The following is a 21,362-nucleotide window of genomic DNA, read 5'->3' on the forward strand; positions in this document are numbered from 1 at the left end:
GGAAGTTACAACCAGACCTGGAGCTAGGTATCCTGAAGCAAGGCCAGCTCCTGAATACACAGTAAACCAGAGGGAATATGAGACTCCAAGCTGTGGACTGAAGATAGAAGCTGCTGCATTGTAAGCTGCAACTGGAGCAGTTGAAAATCTTGGAGTGGAGTAATTTCAAGTCAGTACTCTAGCATATGCTGGTGGGGGACCAGTGAGTGTGTCTTGAGAGTTGAAGAAGTAAAACTCCAGGATGAGCATTTGGGACCAGGAGTGGCAGGAAACCTGGTTAGCCTGCAGCAATGCCCTGTAAATTCAGAGGATTACCGGCCCTGGCAGTGGGGCACAGCTGAGAAATAGGAAAAGACCAAGAACAGAACCATGGAACAGTCACAAGGGGCGACTGACAGCCTACTGGGGCAGCCAAATAGTCCCAAGGAGGAAGGAAGATAATGGAGTCTCCAAGAGGGAGCAAGTTAAGTGACCTGAGAAAAGGAAAATAGTTTAAGGAGGTTAAATGCCCTGACAAAGGCAGGAGGCCAGAAACCAGATAAGTGGCTGGGCAGCAAAGGAGAGCATTGCCTGAGCGAAGGAGTGAGTTACAACACAAGCCCAGAAGCCTCAAGAAGGGAAAGGGAACCTGTCATGAACAACAGGTAGAGGTTAAAGGCCTATCTCATGTGCAGCCCAAGAGGTGGAAGAAAGTCCACTCCAGTGTTTTAGAGGTGACCAAAGACCTGGATTGGTTGTCTGCCATGATGTCTCAATCAGGGAAAGAAACAGAACCCCTTGAGGATCACCCGGTAGAGGTAAAGGATCCACCACAGGATTTAGTTAGCGAGTTGCTGGATGGAGAATTGCAACAACCTGCTGTGTATATGAAGCAGTTACAGGAGGAAAAGAAGTCCTGTTCAGAACTAGGAAACTACAGGCCAGTAAGTCTCACTTTGGTTAATGGTAAAGTAATCGAAGTGTTGCTGAAGGAAAGGATAGTAAATTTCCTGGAATCCATTGAGTTAAAAGATATGAGGCAACATATTTTTACCGAAGATAAATTGTGCCAAACAATTTTTGACTGGGCAACCAGAGAACTGGATCTGGGACGTGCACTAGATGTGATCTACTTGGATTTCAGCAAGGCCACAGTTCCTCATAGGAGACTCTTAAATAAACATGAAAAACTGGAGTGAGGACCCAAAGTGGTGAACTGGATTAGAAACTGGTTGATGGACAGACACCAGGGGGTGGTGGTCAATGGAATTCACTCAGTTGAAGGAAAGGTGAGTAGCAGAGTGTCTAAGGGATCGGTGCTAGGGCCGATTCTGTTCAACATATATGTGAGTGACATTGCCGAAGGATTAAAAGGTAAGGTTTGCCTTTTTGCGGATGATACTAAGATCTGCAATAGAGTGGACACCCTGGAGGGAGAGGAAAACATGAAAAGGGATCTGCAAAAGTTAGAAGAATGGTCTAATGTATGGCAATTAAAATTTAATGCAAAGAAGTGTAAAGTGATTCATTTAGGGAGTAGAAACCCAAGGGGTCCTTATGTCCTAGGAGGTGAGAGGCTGATATGCACAGATGGGGAGAGGAACCTTGGGGTAATGGTGTCCGAGGACCTTAAAGCGAAAAAACAGTGTGACAAAGTGATGACCATTGCCAGAAGGATGCTAGGCTGCACTGAGAGAGGAATAACCAGCAGAAGAAAGGAGGTGTTGATGCTCCTGTACAAGTCACTGGTGAAGCCCCACCTAGAGTATTGTGTTCAGTTTTGCTAATGATGTAAAAAGACTAGAAGTGGTCCAGAGGAAGGTGACAAAAATGATATGGGGTTTGTGCCAAAAGAAGTATGAGAAGAGACTGGAAGATCTGAATATGTATAGCCTAGAGGAAAGAAGGGACTAGGGAGATTGAAAGGTATTAATATATAAACAAATCTCTTCCAGAGAAGAGGAAATGGTAAAACTAGAGAACATGAACTGAGGATGCAGGGTGATAGACTTAAGAGTAATGTCATGAAATTCTTTTTCACGGAGAGGTTGGTCAGTGCCTGGAATGGCCTCCTGAGGGAGGTGGTAGAGACAAAAACAGTGGTGGAATTCAAAAAGGCACAGGATGACCACAGAGGAACTCTATATTTAGAAAATAGATGGTATAAAACAAAAATAAAAATTTAGGATAGGCTGGAAATGGCTTCAGTGGCAACTTCAATATCTGGAACCGAGGACAAGTGCTGGGCAGACTTTTACACTCTGAGTCCCGCAAATGCCAAGATGTATTCAGATAGACTGGAGTGGGCCAGAAACACGAAAGAATGACTTGTGATAAAGTATAGAATTTTGGGGATAGCATATTTGTATCTGAGGCAATAGAGAGTTAAGTGACTTGTCCAAGATCACATAGAACGACTGATATTTGAACTGGGCTTCCCTGTTTTGCTGCCCACTGATTTAACAATTAAGCTACTTTAATTTCAAACGCATCATACTTCACTGTTGACACAAACATCAGTCTCTTTTTCAGTATATGCCAATTTGATGCTATTTCAGAAAATTCAAGGGCAAATTCAGAACAAAGGATCCCTGGAATCCTGGAGATCTCCTTTACAATGCATCATCACAGAGAGAAAATTCCAGTACCTAAGTTTGAAAATCCAGGTGTCATGGTTCTATGTATTTTCAATACACAATATGACTCCATCTTCCATCTGGATGACCACTTTTATATTAGAGAAAGATTTGATTCTTGAACCCTTCCCCACTCTCATAGATTTTAAAAACTTTTTGAAAATTAGGTTAATATTTTTTAACTTATAAACTGGGGATATTTTTAAATTTAGCCTTTCCCTTGTTTGGATTCTGTTTAGTTGCATGGAGTATAGACCCTCATTTGCAGTTCTTCACATGTATACACAATCCATTTTGTCTATTCTTTCATAAACTTAATGTATTCTCTTTTACTTAATGCAACTTAGTGCATCAGACTACAGCAATCTGTCAAAGGATTTCAACAAATATCTTGGCTGTTGGAGCCATGTGGTCCTCATTGTGATTCTGTAATGTGTATAGTGTTATTGCCTACTCTATAATGTGTATAATCTCCTCAGGCAGTCTCCACTGAGCTGGAATCAGCAATGCATGAAAAAGAAGACCTCAAGTTACGAGTTCATAGTTACATCTCTGAAGTTGCCAGAACTGAAAGTTTAATGGCTGCAAAGGTAAGAATGCAAGACTTAACAACAATAGAGTCTCCCTGATTTTTAAATTATACGGTTGGTGTTGCTTCAAAACACCAATTGTGCCATTTAAAATTATACCCAGATATTCAGTGCCATAACCTAACTTGTCCAGAGAGTTATCTGGGTACCAGAGGCGAATATTAGCAGTACCAAGATCATTTTGTCTCTGCCCCTAGACCACCCTGACACTATCTGGATAATGCTGCTGAAAATCCAGTTCTGTCCCTAGCAAGCAGCACTTATTCGGATAGGGGCTTCTCCTACTCTGTTAAGCGGCACTGAATATTAGGGCCAGTGATTCTATTAACGCAAACTGAAAAATACATTTTATTTATTGTTCAAGTACAAATTCTGTAGAGGATATTTTTTCTATTCACTTCATGGGGATAGTTTTATAATGGAGTATTACGGGTAAATGCTTTCAGAAGCACATACCTAGGCACTATTTTATAAAGAAAAGTAGGTGCCCTTGGAGTGTTAATTTTCTTGCTATATGGTTTGTGTGAATGGGTTCTTTCCTGTTTTAATGGAGTTCTTTTCTGATTTTCCTTGACTTTAAATATTGTTTTATGTGAATTGCTGTGACCTTGTTTTAAGTAAAATGGTATATCAAGTTGTGGAATAAACATAAATACTAGCGTAATTCACCTAATGTGTATGTACATTACAAGTGCAGGCATTTGCACCAGCCCTAGAGGTGATGTAAATGCCCATGCCTATATTTTGTTCACACATATTGTATAATCTTTTATGTGCTCCACTCAATCTCTGCCCATGTGCATTCCCTCCATTAAAGTATGTGCCATTATGTGAATGTGCATATTTTAACATTGATTGGTATTTTCTAAGAGTGTATACACTCAAAATTTGGAGAACAGTGGAGAAAAATCCAGAAATGAAAAAGGGAAAAAAAACCACTGTAAATTATGTTTGATCATTTTTATTAACAACAATTGCAGCAATACATCACAAATGCGGTCAAAACTTCCAATCCAGTACAGCAATGTTGAATTTGCATTATACAGAGATAGAAAACAATATCCATTATCCATCCCAAATTCAGCATGAAATCAACCCCCACCCACCCACCCAATTCCCTTCTTGTGAGCTAGTTAAATATTCAAAATATAACTACGTGCTCTGGAGGGCATGGTTAACCACAGTGGTTCCCAAAGCTGACGAAACTCTTCACCCTCCACACTGTCCAAGGCTTTTACTGTACATCTATCAAGCCTCATTTGATGTATCATCTGTGTACGCCAACACATCAGCGGAGGCATCAAATCTGACCGCCATGATTTCAAAATCGTGGTGATCCCAAATAAAATAGTCCACTTCACATATTTCTTGAAACCCTTTGGTGGTATCTCTGTGAATTTATAATTGTAAAATAATATCAAAGGATCACACACCACCGAACATCCCCATTGTGACTGCAGTGAGGAAAGAACAGCACCCCAGAAAAGTTGTACCATGGGGCAAAGCCAAAACATATGCCCCAGAGTAGCATCCCCACTACCACATCTGTTGCAAGTCCCATCACATGATTCAGTTATGTGGGCAACCCTCTTGGGCGCCAAATATGTTCTCATGAAAAATCTATATAACCTCTCTCTCTGAGGGACTGAAAAAGACATCTTATAAATGGTCTCCAAAAACCTCCTGCCAATATCTGGCGTAAGTGTACAACTAAGGTCCTTTGACCAACTTTTGGTCACCCTCATATAATCTATTTCTTGGGTGGTATCTTTCAGTTGGTGCAAATGAAACCGCAGAGGAACTGAGACCTGTGCCCCTAGGGAGTAATTCTCCGTGGTGACATCTATCACATCTTCTGTGAGATCTGTCCATTGTAAGGAGGACACATAGAGGCATATTTTCAAAGCACTTAGCCTTCCAAAGTTCCATAGGTTTCTATGGAACGTTGGAAGGCTAAGTGCTTTGAAAATATGCCTCATAGTGCTTTAATTGGGCATAGGCAAAATAGTGCAAACTCGGGATGCCAAACTCTTCTGTGAGAGTATCCAACTTTTTAAGCTGTCCCTCTTCATTAACTACGTGCGACAAATAGATGACACCCTTAGCCCTCCACTGTTGGAAAACACTGCCACCCACACCCGGAGGGAAGTCCGGATTATTGCAAAGAGAAAGCATTGGAGTGACCCTTGCGTTAAAATGGTGTTTCTGACATAACCACCACCATGTAGCTCGAAGTGAGTGTAAGAGAGGGTGTCTTTGAAATGCTTGTGCGGGTAACCTGCTTCCCGTGTGGAGAAGATAACTAAAATGGGTCTCGGGAAAAACTACTGTCTCTGCCTCAGTAATGGAAAACTCTGTTGAGCCCCGGAACCAATCATTGATGTGCCGCATTGCACAGGCTATAGAGAGGTTCCGTAAACTCACAGGTCCCATCCCTCCCTGTTCTCGTGGGGTAGTAATTACTGATAAAGGTAATCTGGGACGTTTACCCTGCCAAAGGAAACGCTGCGTAAGCCTATTTATGGCCTTCTCCTCTCGTAGAAGCTGCTGAAAGAGATAAAGCCACCTAGGTGCGATAAGCATATTAAAAAGAGCAATCCGCCCCCATAAAGAGAGCGGGAGGGCTTGCCACAGCTGCAACTTTTGCTTTATACTCTCTATCATGGGACCAACATTGATTCGATATAATGTCGACAGATCCCGTGGAATTAAAACACCTAGATATTTGAATTTAGTGTCCACCCACCTTAACGGGAAATTTCCTTGCCAAGTCTGTTGCAGAGTGTCACTCACTGTTAGAGCACAGGATTTCTGAAGATTTAAAGAGAATCCCGATAGCTGCCCATAATGACCAATGGTTTCTAAAGTTAGTTTTAAGGAGGTTTGTGGCTGTCTCTCAAGACTAATAAAATGTCATCCGCATATGCCAATGTTTTCATTTCTTCACACCCAGTAGTCACCCCTTTGATGTCCCTTGTGCTGTTTAACACTCTTATTAGAGGTTCTAGAGAAATATCAAATAAAAACGGTGACAAGGGACACCCCTGTCTCGTTCCCCTATTTATTGGGAACCGGTCTGATCTTCCCCCATTTGCCACTACTTGTGCACTCAGTCCTGAGTATAATACCCAAATAGGCTGAACAAAACCCTCCGGAAACCCCAACCACTCCAGCACCTGAAATAAATGCTCCAATCCACATGGTCAAAGGCCTTGGCCGCGTCTAGCCTGGCCAACAAACAAGGTTCCTTCCGATCAGCGCATTGGGCCATTGCTAGGAGAGTTCGTCGCACATGGAGGACCGAGTGACGTTTGGGAACAAACCCTACCTGCGCAGGGCTTATTAGGTCCGGAATATGTTCAGTCAAATGATTAGCCAAAACCTTTGCCAAGAGCTTGATGTCCACATTAATCAGGGAAATAGGACGATAAGACTCAGGGTCTTCCGCCTGTTTACCCGGCTTAAGTAACAATGTAATCAAAGCAGTATTTTCATGCTGCGGGAATATTCCATCTTCTATCACTGCCTGGTAATAATCAATTAAAGGTGCAACTAGTGAGAGTTGTAAGGTCTTATAAAATTCTCCAGAAAAACCATCGGCACCTGGTGCTGAGCCCATCTTTAGACCCCGGATAGCTTTCTGCAGGTCTTTTGGCTGTAAGGGTAACCCCGAACAATCCCGGGCCTCCGCTCCCAGTTGTGGCATCCCTGATTTATTCAAAAATTGGGTCACTGTTTCTGGAGAGGGTGATTTAGATGCCGCATACACCTCACTAAAATGGGTCTGTAACAGCCGTAATAACTCTGATGTTTTATTATGTATGATCCCCTGCGCATCTCTCAGTGCTACAATAGTGCGGTTTCCTGCCCGGGGACCCACCATCCTAGCCAGTAAAGCTCCCTGCCTATTCCCATATTTATGCAACCTATGCTTATAATATATGAGATGTTTTTGAGTTTTCTCTTGGATCAACGAATTAATAGTGACCTGTAGAGCTTCATAAGTATCCCTATGCGTCTGCGTGGGGGTGCTCAGAAATGTGCGCTTAGCCCTGTTCAATTGGCTCATCAAGTTAAGTATACTAGCCGCCACTTTTTTCTTCCTAGTGGTCACATAAGAAATAACCTCCCCCCGTATAACTGCTTTGGCAGTGCACCAAAATAAAACTAGATCTGCTCTATGTTCTTGGTTATGGATTGCAAATTCCTCCCATTTCTTCTGCAGAAAAGTGCGAAATTCAGTGTCTTTAACTAAATAACCTGGAAACCTCCATCTTTGTACTAATGAGGTCCTCGTCCCTATATCCAGTATAAGCCCCACTGGGGAATGATCCGAAACCACAGCCTGTTCAATGCAGGTCGCAGAGACATAGGGGAACAAAGATGTAGAAACTAGGATATAATCCAACCGGGGGCCCATGTCCCGTGCGCCCACGACCTATGCGTGAAGTCCCTTCCCTCTGGATGAAGGGCCCTCCAAGTATCTATCAACCCAAGTGTGGTCGCAAAAGAAGACAACATGCCACTTTCACTCCCAGAATCTGACCTCAAGGTCCTTTTCCCCGTACAGTCTACCTGTGTATTCATTAAAGCATTCATGTCCCCAGCAAGAATTATCTCCTTGTCTCGATACGGGAGAAGTGCCCGCAGCAAGCAAGGAAAAAACTTTGGATCCTGAGGGGTGGGTGCATACACTGACAGCAAATACATTTCCTTCCCATGTATATTGAGCTTAACCACCAAATATCTGCCCTCCTCATCCTTTAATATAATTTCAGAGGAATAAACTAAATGATTACGATACAGAATGGCCACACACCCCCTTCTCTCACCAGAGGAAACATAATCCACTTGTCCCACCCACAGTCTTGTTATTTTTTCATGTTCCCCATCTGACAATCGGGTCTCCTGAAGACAAACTATATCAGCATGGAGGCGTTTTAAATGTGTAAGGACCTTTGTCCGTTTTATTGGAGATGTAATCCCCCCCCCCCCCCCCCCCCCATTCCAAGTTACCAATTTATATGACACTGACCCTACCAATTAATGGTGCTAGTAAAACATTCAGGTAACCAACATCTAGGCATGTGGAGGCCCAGCCCTTCCCCCACACCCTATTTTTGTCATTACCTCCACTGCGCACTGTAAGAGGCTTGATCAATATATTAATTGGCTCTCCAACAATAATAGAACTTAGCTCACAAGATTCCCCCCAAGCCCTACTACCCTTATCTACCCAGTCCCCTCCCGCCCCGCCCCCACCAACCCGATACCCCCAACAAATCTCAGCATATAGCGACGAGTTGACGCTCATCGCAGGAAGTCACCCTAATGCAATGGGTCCCCCCTCCGTTTAAGTGTTCAAACATATTAAACATAACAGTATACAATACACAAGATAAACCTGTTCACTCCCCTCTAAATCATAGTCCTGTTATTGTAACGGTATTACTCCCGTTCAAGAAACAGCTCCAACAGCCACGTGGCAAATATCCCTCATGGCAAGGTATTCAAGGTCGGTAGTTGGGTATTTAAGAATTCCATTGCCGCTTTCTCCGAATCAAACTTCGACCACTTGCCTCCGATTTGGATCTTTAAAGTAGTGGGATAAGCCAACGTAAAACGAATTTGTCTCTCCACCAACTTTGAACACACTGGATGGAAGCATCTGCGCTTTTCCTGAATACCCGCGGGATAGTCTGGAAAAATCAAAATCAGAGCTCCATCATACCGTAACGTGTCTCTTTTGGACCTGTAGCCTTGCATGATTTCCTCTTTATGGATAACAATAGAAATCAAACAAAATAAAACATGGAAAAGAAAATAAGATGATACCTTTTTTATTGGACATAACTTAATACATTTCTTGATTAGCTTTCGAAGGTTGCCCTTCTTCCTCAGATCGGAAATAAGCAAATGTGCTAGCTGACAGTGTATATAAGTGAAAACATTCAAGCATTACTATGACAGTCTGACAGGGTGGGAGGAGGAGGGTGGGTAGGAAGTATGCATGGGGACATCAAAGCATATCATTGATATTCTAACAGGGTGGGTGTGGATAGGTGAGGGGAGGGTGATCAACAGAGACATACAGCTTTATGGTTTATAATGGGCTAGGAACCCCAGATCCTTGTTAAGTCCTTTCTGTTGGGTGTTAAAATATTCAATCATTCTGACTTCAAAGGTCTTACGTTCTTGTATGGTTTTAAAGTTACCTTTGAGGATTCTCACTGTGAAGTCACTGGTACAGTGTCCTGGTCCTGTAAAATGTTGACCAACAGGCGTGGGAACCCTGCTGGCACCAGTATTGTTCATATGATGTCTATGTAAATTGAATCTTGTCTTAAGCATCTGGCCTGTTTCTCCAATATAGCATCCTTCGTTACATTTTTTACACTGAATGATATATACCACATTGGAAGATGAGCAAGTGAAAGATCCCTTTATGTTGAATATCTTTCCTTTGTGGATGACTTTGGGGTCCTGTGAAATATTTTGGCATAGTTTGCAACTGGATAAATTACAGGGAAGTGTGCCCTTCTGTTCCTTTTCAGAGAATCCTCAAAGGTAACTTTAAAACCATACAAGAACGTAAGACCTTTGAAGTCAGAATGATTGAATATTTTAACACCCAACAGAAAGGACTTAACAAGGATCTGGGGTTCCTAGCCCATTATAAACCATAAAGCTGTATGTCTCTGTTGATCACCCTCCCCTCACCTATCCACACCCACCCTGTTAGAATATCAATGATATGCTTTGATGTCCCCATGCATACTTCCTACCCACCCCCCTCCTCCCACCCTGTCAGACTGTCATAGTAATGCTTGAATGTTTTCACTTATATACACTGTCAGCTAGCACATTTGCTTATTTCCGATCTGAGAAGGGCAACCTTCAAAAGCTAATCAAGAAATGTATTAAGTTATGTCCAATAAAAAAGGTATCATCTTATTTTCTTTTCCATGTTTTATTTTGTTTGATTTCTATTGATAACCTTAAGAGTGGACTAACACGGCTACCACACTCCTCTCTTTATGGATGTAATTGTCAATTTTCACAATCACTACCCGTGGTTTCGACTGCTCTGTTTGTAACCTTCCTAGGCGATGTGCTCTCTCGATGCAAAAGGCCCCACGACTATCTGAGAGCGCGAACTCCTGCTGCAGCCATGATTCAAGTAGAGGCCCCAAGTTCTTTTCTGGCGTAGATTCTGGGATACCGACAATTCGTATATTGGAGCGACGAGCTCTACTCTCAAAGTCCTCGAGCCTAACACTCTGGGCTCGCAGTTTCTCCTCAAGTTCTTTGATCACCGGCAGGTGCTTGTTCCATGAATCTTCCACCTCTGACATGCGCTGCTCAAGTTCTGTAGTGCACTTCGTTGTGTCTGTTATGCTCGCCTCCAAGTTCCCGATCCGCCCAGCAAGTAACTCTAGTAACTGCGGCAGTCAACTGGGCGAGCTGCTTGTCGGAGAACTCTGGTTGCGATTCGGTCTTTGGGTCCGCCATCTTGGATTCGGCAGCAAGCGGCTATATTTTATTTTATCGCTTTTAGCACTTCTTTTCGCTGATCCGACGGGCATTGAGGCTACGTTAGCTTCCATACACGCTTACAAAGCTCTCTCACCGGTCCCAAATAACTCTGGAGGGGATTTCAATCAATTAGCACTGGAATAACGGAGAGGGAACCCATGAGCACAGCCAAAACACTGCTGCTGCCCTCAGTGCATCATGTGATCTTCAAACCCACTGTAAATTAAAACTTACATTTATTTTACTAAGCTTATACTAGAAAAAATTTATATTATTTTTCTATTTTTTATTTTCAATAACTTTATATATCCAGATTTGGGAGAAAAAATGCCTCGGAGCAAACCTCCCTTTTTACTGAAACCATTTTCACTTACATTTCCCTCAATTCAGTTATCTGCAAAGGTATAATTTAATTGTACTACAGAAAAAAAGACAATGCACCCAAAATTTATCTTCTACTGCATGAGGGGCAGAATCAGCTGTTATGTTAAAAAAGACTTTCTTCTTCAGCTCAAATAAGATTATATAAAAAGCCACTAAAACGCTACCAAATGGTCATGTATTTTAGTTATTTATTGAGATTTATTAACTGCCTTTCTCCGAGGACAAGCAGGCTGCTTGTTCTCACTGATGGGTGACGTCTACGGCAGCCCCAGGATCGGAAGATCTTCCTAGCAACAGAAGTTTGCTAGCTCTCGCGAGATCTGCAGCATCGCGCATGCGCGACCGTCTTCCCGCCCGCTACAGCATGCTCCTCAGTCTCTTTTTCTGCGGTCAGAACAGACATGTATCGCTCCTTCGCGGCCCCAGAGAGGCCCCCGTCGCGTTCTTCGCTGCGGTTTTAGTGCCTTTTCGGCTTGTTCTTCGTTTCTCCTCTCGTGTGTTAAAAAAAAAAAAAAAAGAGTTTGTTTCCGGTACTTCTTCAAAGTTTTCCCGAGTAAGTTTCCTTTCTTTTCCGTGTGCGGCCTGTTCTGCCTCCCGTCCGGGTCTTTTCACTTTTTTTTTTTGGTGCCCCTTTTTCGGCATCATCGCTTTTTACCTCGCCGGTGCGATTTTTCCGCCCATGTCCTCGAAGCCTGCCAGCGGCTTCAAGAAGTGCACGCAGTACCACCGGACGATCTCGCTAACTGATAGACACATATCGTGTCTTCAGTGTCTCAGGGCTGGTCATCGCCCGGACACCTGTACTTTGTGCCTCTAGCTTAAAAAGAGGACCGAGGCGGCGAGATTGGCTCAGTGGAACGTCCTGTTCGGAGCCTCGTCCGGTCTTTCGGCGTCGACGGAGCCAGCGGTACCGAGGTCATCGCCGGTATCGATGTCAGCGTCAGAGGGAGCATCGACGTCTGGAGTGCAGGTGATGGCTGTCCAGAGATCCCACGCTGGTAGCAGTGAGCCATCGAGTGGGTCTCCACCTGCCTCAAGGGCTCCTGCGGTGCAGGCCCCCCAGGACCAACCACAGTCGGACCCGGCCCCGAGGAGACGTTTGGATTCCACATCTTCCTCATCGGTACCGGGAGGTGCCGATGCAAAGAAGCACCGTCATCGGTCACCTTCCCGTCACGGTACCGAGAGCTCCGGGACACCGAAGGATTCGGTACCCGTGAAGCGTCAACACCGGGAGGACCGCTTGCCCTCCATACAAAAGGTGTCGATGCGCTCTGCTCCGGACAGCCCGGTACCGCCTCCAGGCTCCAGACAGGTTCTCAGCTCGTCGCCGGTACCGGCCCCGCTGCCTTGCTCGACAGCCATTCTGGACGAGCGCCTCAAGGCCATCCTTCCAGATATCCTGGAAATGCTGCTGCGTTCTTCTGCGCTGGCGGTACCGTCGAGTCATGCAGCAGTTGGCTCTCTGCCCATGGTGCAGACTGCGACGCCAGTACCGCTTGCGGCATCGGCGTCCGCTACCACCCAGGAGGACTCCCCGCCGACATCGCTGGAGGGAGCTTCATTGCCACCGGCACGGGAGTCTTCTTCTTGGCACCGAGATGGGCTCGGCTTCGGACTGAAGTTCATGAACTTGTGTCCAGTACCCACGGTGAGGCCTCATGGGAGGTGGAGGAAGACACCAGATATTTCTCTGACGAGGAGTCTTGTGGCCTTCCTTCCGATCCCACCCCTTCGCCAGAGAGAAAGCTTTCTCCCCCTGAGAGTCTGTCTTTCTCTTCCTTTGTCCGGGAAATGTCTACGGCCATTCTCTTCCCAGTGGTCACTGAGGATGAGCCCAGGGCTGAGATGTTCGAGGTCCTGGACTATCCTTCCCCACCTAAGGAGTCGTCCACTGTTCCCCTTCATGATGTCCTGAAGCAGACATTGATGGCGAACTGGGCAAAACCGTTAAGTAACCCCCATATTCCCAAAAAGATTGAGTCCCTGTATCGAGTCCATGGGGACCCGGAGTTGATGGGGACCCAGTTGCCTCATGACTCTGGAGTTGTGGACTCGGCTCTCAAGAAAGCCAAGAGTAGTAGAGATTACGCCTCGGCGCCCCCAGGCCGTGAATCTAAGACTCTAGACTCTTTTGGGAGGAAGGCCTACCATTCTGCTATGCTCGTGTCCAAGATCCAATCCTACCAGCTCTATACGAGCATACACGTGCGGAACAATGTGCGGCAGCTGGCGGACTTGGTCGATAAACTCCCCTCGGAGCAGGCCAAGCCTTTTCAGGATGTGGTCAGGCAGCTGAAGGCGTGTAGGAAATTCCTGTCCAGAGGTGCCTACTACACTTTTGATGTAGCGTCCAGGGCCGCTGCTCATGGTATAGTGATGCGCAGACTCTCATGGCTGCGTGCCTCTGACCTGGAGAATAGAGTCCAGCAGCGGATTGCGGATGCTTCTTGCCGTGGGGGATAACATTTTTGGTGAGTGCGTCGAACAGGTGGTAGAACAGCTCCACCAGCGGGACACCGCATTTGACAAGCTCTCCCACCAGACGCCTTCAGCATCTACCTCTTCAGGTAGACGTTTTTATGGGGGAAGGAGGAATGTTCCCTATGCTTCTAATAGGCGTAGGTACAATCCACCTTCTCGCCAGCCTGCTCATGCTAAGCCCCAGCGCGCTCGTTCACGTCAACAACGTGCACCTCAACAGGCCCCTGCAGCTCCCCAGCAAAAGCAAGGGACGGGCTTTTGACTGGCTCCAAGCGAGCATAGCCGAGATAAAAGTGTCTGTGCCGGACGATCTGCCGGTCGGAGGGAGGTTAAAGTTTTTTCACCGAAGGTGGCCTCTCATAACCTCCAACTAGTGGGTTCTCCAAATAGTCCGGCTAGGATACGCCCTCAATTTGATCTCAAAACCTCCAAATTGTCCTCCGGGAGCTCAGTCCTTCAGCTTCCAGCACAAGCAGGTACTTGCAGAGGAACTCTCCGCCCTTCTCAGCACCAATGCGGTCGAGCCCGTGCCACCGGGGCAGGAAGGGCTGGGATTCTATTCCAGGTAATTTCTTGTGGAAAAGAAAACAGGGGGGATGCGTCCCATCCTAGACCTAAGGGCCCTGAACAAATATCTGGTCCGAGAAAAGTTCAGGATGCTTTCCCTGGGCACCCTTCTTCCCATGATTCAGAAAAACGATTGGCTATGCTCTCTGGACTTAAAGGATGCTTATACTCACATCCCGATACTGCCAGCTCACAGACAGTATCTTCAATTCCGTCTGGGAACATGGCATTTTCAGTACTGTGTACTACCTTTTGGTCTCGCTTCTACTGCACCCAGAGTGTTCACAAAATGCCTGGCTGTAGTGGCGGCGTCTCTACGCAGACTGGGAGTGCATGTGTTCCCTTATCTCGACTATTGGCTGGTCAAGAACACCTCGGAGGCAGGAGCTCTACAGTCCATGCAGGTGACTATTCAACTCCTGGAGCTACTGGGGTTTGTGGTAAATTATCCAAAGTCCCATCTTCTTCCAGTTCAAAGACTAGAATTCATAGGAGCTCTGCTGGACTCCTAAACGGCTCATGCCTACCTCCCCGAGGCGAGGACAAACAACCTTTTGTCCCTGTTCTCTTGGGTACGAGCATCTCAGCGGATCACAGCTCGGCAGATGTTGAGATTGCTCGGCCACATGGCCTCAACAGTCCACGCGACTCCCATGCCCCGTCTCCACATGAGATCTGCTCAATGGACTCTAGCTTCCCAGTGGTATCAGGCTGCGGGGGAACTAGAAGACTTGATCCAGCATCCACACTCTTTCTCAGCTCCCTGCATTGGTGGACAAGTCGCTCCAATTTGACCCTGGGACGTCCCTTTCAAATTCCTAATCCGCAAAACGTGCTGACCACGGATGCGTCTCTCATGGGGTGGGGAGCTCATGTAGATGGGCTTCACACCCAGGGATGTTGGTCCCTCCAGGAGAGAGGGTTTCAGATCAATCTTCTGGAGGTAAGAGCAGTCTGGAACTCGCTAAAGGCTTTCAGAGATCGGCTGTCCAACCAAATCATTCAAATTCAGACAGACAATCAGGTTGCCATGTATTACATCAACAAGCGGGGGGGCAGCGGATCTCGCCCCCTGTGTCAGGAAGCCGTCAGGATGTGGCTTTGGGCTCACCGTCATGGCATGTTTCTTCAAGCCACGTACCTGGCAGCCATAAACAACAGTCTGGCGACAGGTTGAGCAGGATAATGCAACCTCATGAGTGGTCTCTCAACTCGAGAGTGGTACATCAGCTCTTCCAATTGTGGGGCACCCCCTTGGTCGATCTCTTTGCTACTCAGACCAATCACAAGGTCCCTCAGTTCTGTTCCAGACTTCAGGCCCACGACAGACTAGCGTCAGATGCCTTTCTCCTTCATTGGGGGAAGGGCCTCCTGTATGCGTATCCTCCCATACCCTTGGTGGGGAAGACTTTGCTTAAACTCAAGCAGGATCGCGGGACCATGATTCTAATCGCGCCCTTCTGGCCGCGTCAGATCTGGTTCCCTCTTCTTCTGGAGTTATCCTCCGTAGAACCGTGGAGATTGGAGTGTTTTCCAACCCTCATAACTCAGAACGAGGGGGCGCTTCTGCATCCCAACCTCCAGTCCCTGACTCTCACGTAGACTTTGCCTCCTTGAGTCTTTCTGAGGGTGTCTCCCGAGTCTTGCTTCCAGGAAAGATTCCATGAAGAGGTGTTATGCTTCCAAGTGGAAGAGGTTTGCCGTCTGGTGTGACAGCCAGGCCTTAGATCCTCGTTCTTGTCCTACACAGACCCTGCTTGAATACCTTCTGCACTTGTCTGAGGCTGGTCTTAAGACCAACTCTGTAAGAGTTCATTTTAGCGCAATTAGTGCTTTTCATTACCGTGTAGATGGTAAGCCTATCTCGGGACAGCCTTTAGTTGTTCGTTTCATGAGAGGTTTGCTTTTGTCAAAGCCCCCTGTCAAACCTCCACCAGTGTCATGGGATCTCAACGTCGTCCTCACCCAGCTGATGAAACCTCCTTTTGAGCCACTGAACTCTTGTCATCTGAAGTACTTGACCTGGAAGGTCATTTTCTTGGTGGCTGTTACTTCACCTTGTAGAGTCAGTGAGCTCCAAGCCTTGGTAGCTCATGCTCCATATACTAAATTTCATCATAACAGAGTAGTCCTCCGCACTCACCCTAAGTTCTTGCCGATGGTGGTGTCGGAGTTCCATCTGAACCAGTCAATTGTCTTGCCAACATTCTTTCCCCGTCCTCATACCCGAACTGCTGCAAGCGAGCATTAGCCTTCTATCTGGAGCGGACAAGCCCATTCAGACAGTCCACCCAAATGTTTGTTTCTTTTGATCAGGAAACGCACCATTTCTAATTGGCTAGCAGATTGCATATCCTTCACTTACGCCCAAGCTGGGCTGACTCTTGAGGGTCATGTCACGCCTCATAGTTTTGGAGCCATGGCAGCGTCAGTGGCCCACTTGAAGTCAGCCACTATTGAAGAGATTTGCAAGGCTGCGACGTGGTCTTCAGTCCACACATTTACATCTCATTACTGCCTATAGCAGGATACCCGACGCGACAGTCGGTTCGGGCAGTCGGTGCTGCAGAATCTGTTTGGGGTTTAGAATCCAACTCCATCCCCCTAGGCCCATTTTTATTCTGTTCCAGGCTGCACTCTGTTAGTTGGTTCTGGTTTAGGTCAATCTCAGTTATGTCCTCGCCGTTGCGAGGCCCAATTGACCATTGTTTGTTGTTTTGAGTGAGCCTGGGGGCTAGGGATACCCCATCAGTGAGAACAAGCAGCCTGCTTGTCCTCGGAGAAAGCGAGGTTACTAACCTGTAGCAGGTATTCTCCGAGGACAGCAGGCTGATTGTTCTCACAATCCCGCCCTCCTCCCCTTTGGAGTTGTGTCTTCCTTTGTCTTTGCTTTATACTGGACTGAGGAGCACACTGTAGCGGGCGGGAAGACGGTCGCGCATGCGCGATGCATGCCAATCTCGCAAGAGCTAGCAACCTTCTGTTGCTAGGAAGATCTTCCAATCCTGGGGCTGCCGTGGACGTCACCCATCAGTGAGAACAATCAGCCTGCTGTCCTCGGAGAATACCTGCTACAGGTTAGTAACCTCGCTTTATGAATAGATTCACCCAAGGCGATATACAGCAGTTCCAGTTTAATATAAAACTTACAATTTTGTTATCATTGTAACAATAGTAAAATGACCAAATATAAACAAAAATACAATAAATGAGATAAACTTGGAAATATGGTGTTGGTACAATACAAACAATACTGTTATAGACAGCCTGGAAAAATAATCAAATAGCATAGATTTAATACAATGTCAGCATAATACCAATGAAACACCTAATAAGCAATAGAACATTCAAATTACATAAATTTCTATCTAGCTGAGGGGCCAAGGTGACGGCCATGGCCAGAAGGATGCTAGGCTGCATAGAGAGGGGCATAATCAGCAGAAGAAAGGAGGTGTTGATGCCCCTCTACAAGTCGTTGGTGAGGCCCCACTTGGAATATTGTGTTCATTTTTGGAGGCCATATCTTGCTCAAGATGTAAAAAGACTGGAAGCAGTCCAAAGAAAAGCTACAAAAATGGTATGGGATTTGCATTGCAAACCATTTGAGGAGAGACTTGCTGACCTGAACATGTATACTTTGGAAGAAAGGAGAAACAGGGGTGACATGATATAGACGTTCAAATATTTTGAAGGTATTAATCCGCAAATGACCTTTTCCGAGATGGGAAGGCAGTAGAACTAGAGGACATGAATTGAGGTTGAAGGAGGGCAGACTCAGGACTAATGTCAGGAAGTATTTTTTCACAGAGAAGGGTGGTGGATATGTGGAATGCCCTCCCGCGGGAGGTGGTGGAGATGAAAACGGTAATGGAATTCAAACATGCGTGGGATAAACACAAAGGAATCCTGTTTAGAAGGAATGGTTCCATGGAATCTTAGCGGAGATTGGGTGGCGACACCGGTAATTGGGAAACAAAATGGGAGCTGGGCAGACTTCTACGTTCTACGCCCTGATCGTGATTGAATAGATAGGGATGGGCTGGAGTGTAAATTTTTAGGGGCTTCCATGTTAGCTTCAGAACTTAGTACAAGAACAGTACTGGGCAGACTTCTACAGTCTGTGCCCTGAGAAAGGCAAGGACAAATCAAACTCGGGTTTACATATAAAGTATCACATACCATGTAAAATGAGTTTATCTTATTGGACAGACTGGATGGACCGTACAGGTCTTTATCTGCCATCATTTACTATGTTACTATATAGATGGGGAACAGATGGGTAGTACAATGTCAATTGGGATAAATAGGTGGGTGGCTAAACTCAAGGCAAAATCTTTGTACAGTTAAATAAGATATGAGGAACTGGTCTAATTTATAGAGTTTGCAGCAAGCCAGTGGCGTTCCTAGGGGGCTGACATCCGGGGCGGATTGCCGATGCGCCCCACCCCCCCCCCGGGTGCAGTGCCCCCCCCCTGGATGTAGCGCGGACCGCCCCCCTCCCCCGGCGAAAGGACCCCCCGGGTGCACGCTGCTGGGGGGGGGGGGTGCCACACGCGCCTGTCCTCTAAGGTTCCATGCTTCTTCTCTGCCCCGGAACAGGAAGTAAAGTAACCTGTTCCGGGGCAGAGAAGAAGCATGGAACAACGGAGGACAGGCGCGCGCGGCACCCCCCCCCCAGCGGCGTGCACCCGGGGCGGACCGCACCTACCCCCCCCCCCCCCCCCCCCCCCCCCCCCCAGGAACGCCACTGCAGCAAGCTAGTCCAGGTATGGAGTGAGTGTATAGTCAGTCACTACATTAAATGCCTGTGAGAAGAGCCAGTTTTTCACCTTCTTGAAGCAAAGGTAATCTTGAGTTAGACGTAGCCCCTCTGGGAATACATTCACTTCAGGCACAGGCAGCTCCTTGTGACACTGAGCAAGTCACTTAACCTTCCATTGCCCCATGTAAGCCGCATTGAGCCTGCCATGAGTGGGAAAGCGCGGGGTACAAATGTAACAAAAACAGCAAAAAAAATGTGAGGGCTACTCCTGAGAAGGCTCGCTGGCAGGTGTCACATCACAATTTCTGTTGATGAGGGTACAGATAGTGATGCTCCTTGATAGGACCTTAGAAGTCTCAAAGGTGTGTAGAATGCTATCTTATTCTTTAAGTACTCTGGCCCATTTTGTCTAAGGACCTTGAAAATCAAACATAGATTTTTAAATGTATCCCTTTAAGGTACTGGTAACCAGTGTAGTTTTTTGCAGGAATGGTGTGATATGGTCACGCCACTTACAGCCTTCTATTAGTCGGGCTGCAGCATTCTGAATTAATTGGAGCTGAGGCAAGCTTATTTTGGTTTGACCAGTGTACAGGGCATTACAGTACTCTTCATGAGGTTAACATGGCATGGACCACTGTGGTCAGACTTGTCTTTTCAATATATGGAGAGAGAGTTCATAGTTGCCACAGCTGGCAGAGACAATTTTTAAAGGTTGTTTGAATTTGCAGTCTCCATTATTCCAAGATTCCTGACTTGTGATTTTAGGAGGAGTTCATAGTCCTCAAAATATATTTTGAAGTCAGGTACTTGTCCACTTGTGTTAGTATCCAAAGAATCTCTGTTTTTCTTGGTTCAGACAGTTAGTTGTTTTTGCCCATTTCTGAGTTGTGGTTAGACAGTCAGTCAGTTTATTCAAAGATGTGGATAGATCTGGTTCAGTGGGCACAAGTATTTGCACATCATCAGCATAGATATAGAATTTTGTTCCAGTTGACGGAAGCACCTCAGCCAGAAGTTTGAGTTAGATATTAAATAAAATGGGAGATAGTATGGATCTCTGTGGTACCCCACAATTCAGTGCCCAAAATAATGATATGCTGTTGTTGAAGAGAGCTGACTGTTATCCTGGATTTGAACCATGTAAATACTGTGGCACTGGTACCTGTTTCTGCAAGCCTCGTAAGCACGATATTATGATCCACAGTGTCGAAGGCTGCTGAGAAATCCAGCAACACTAGTATCAAAGCAGATCCCCCCCCCCCCCCTTCACGGTTTCTATGCAGATCATCAAGAATGGACACAAGAACTGTCTCTGTTCCGTATCCAGGTCTGAAGCCAGATTGACATGGGTCTACTTTAATTTAGCTAGTTGTTGAGTTGAATTGCAGACTGTCTGATCTATACATTTTGCCAGGAAAGGAATATTAGAGACTGGTCGGTCGGTAGTTTTTAAGCTTGTCCTGCTCAAGGGAGCTTTTTTTCAGTAGGGGGAGTACCACAGCTCTTTTTAGTGTTGTAGGCAGCTGCCCTTCCATAAGAGAGGAGTTAATTTTTGTGGCCCCTTCAATGAGGCCTGTGTTCACTCATTGCTGTACTATCTTTCCTGGGCAGTGATTAAGAGGGCAAGTTGTCGGACATAGACCTTTCAGGATTTTTTCAAGAGTTTCTTCTGTGACCTGGTTGAATGAGTCCCAGATGGTTGTACCTGGTGGGGGAGAGGGAGTGTTCCCTTCAGCTGGTGGGAGCTTTGATGGGACTGTCTGTAGATCCTGATGGAGATCTTTAATTTTGTTGGCAAAGCATGTGGCAAAATCACTGCTGGTTAGCTGTGATTGGGAGGGCTGGTTCTGTTGTGGAGTTTACAGTAGGCTGTTTTCTTTCAAGTTGATTGGTTGAATTTGCAGCTTGTTTAATGTGTTCAGAGTTTTTTTGGCTGTTGTTGAGGCTTGGTAGTACATTGCCATGTTTTTCTTACAGTTGAGCCTGTCTTTATCTAGGTGAGATTTGTGCTATTTTCTTTCAAGATGACATCCTTCATGCTTAAGGATCTGTAATTCAGGGGAGAACCACAGGGAACGTTTGTGCGTAGAGCATATTACTTTTAGAGGTGCCGGGTTTTTTCCAAAACATTGCTCAGCCATACATTCCAGATAGCAACCTGTTCTGACACTGTCATCATCTTTTCATGTACGTGGTGGTAAGAACATAAGCATATCCGTACTGGGTCAGACCAATGGTTCATCAAGCCCTGTATCCTGCATCCAACAGTATCCAATCCAGGTCACAAGTACCAGCAGAAACACAATTAGTAGCAACATTCCATGCTACCGACCCAGGGCTAGTAGTGGCTTCTTCCATGTCCATCTAAATAACAGACTATGGACTTTTCCTCCAAGAACTTGTCCAAACTTTTTTTTTAAC

General features: G+C 46.0%; 1 protein-coding gene across 1 annotated transcript in view; it reads left to right on the forward strand.

The window, feature by feature from the left end:
• CEP135 (centrosomal protein 135) overlaps positions 1-21,362 on the forward strand; it is a 445,305-nt gene that overhangs the window by 352,146 nt on the left and 71,797 nt on the right. Inside the window, exon 19 of the mRNA XM_030191406.1 lies at positions 3,095-3,205. Within this exon, the coding sequence (XP_030047266.1) occupies positions 3,095-3,205 (111 nt within the window). The remainder of the gene's footprint in view (positions 1-3,094; positions 3,206-21,362) is intronic.

The sequence above is a fragment of the Microcaecilia unicolor genome, chromosome 2 (assembly GCF_901765095.1).
Source record: "Microcaecilia unicolor chromosome 2, aMicUni1.1, whole genome shotgun sequence".
Classification (NCBI taxonomy): domain Eukaryota; kingdom Metazoa; phylum Chordata; class Amphibia; order Gymnophiona; family Siphonopidae; genus Microcaecilia; species Microcaecilia unicolor.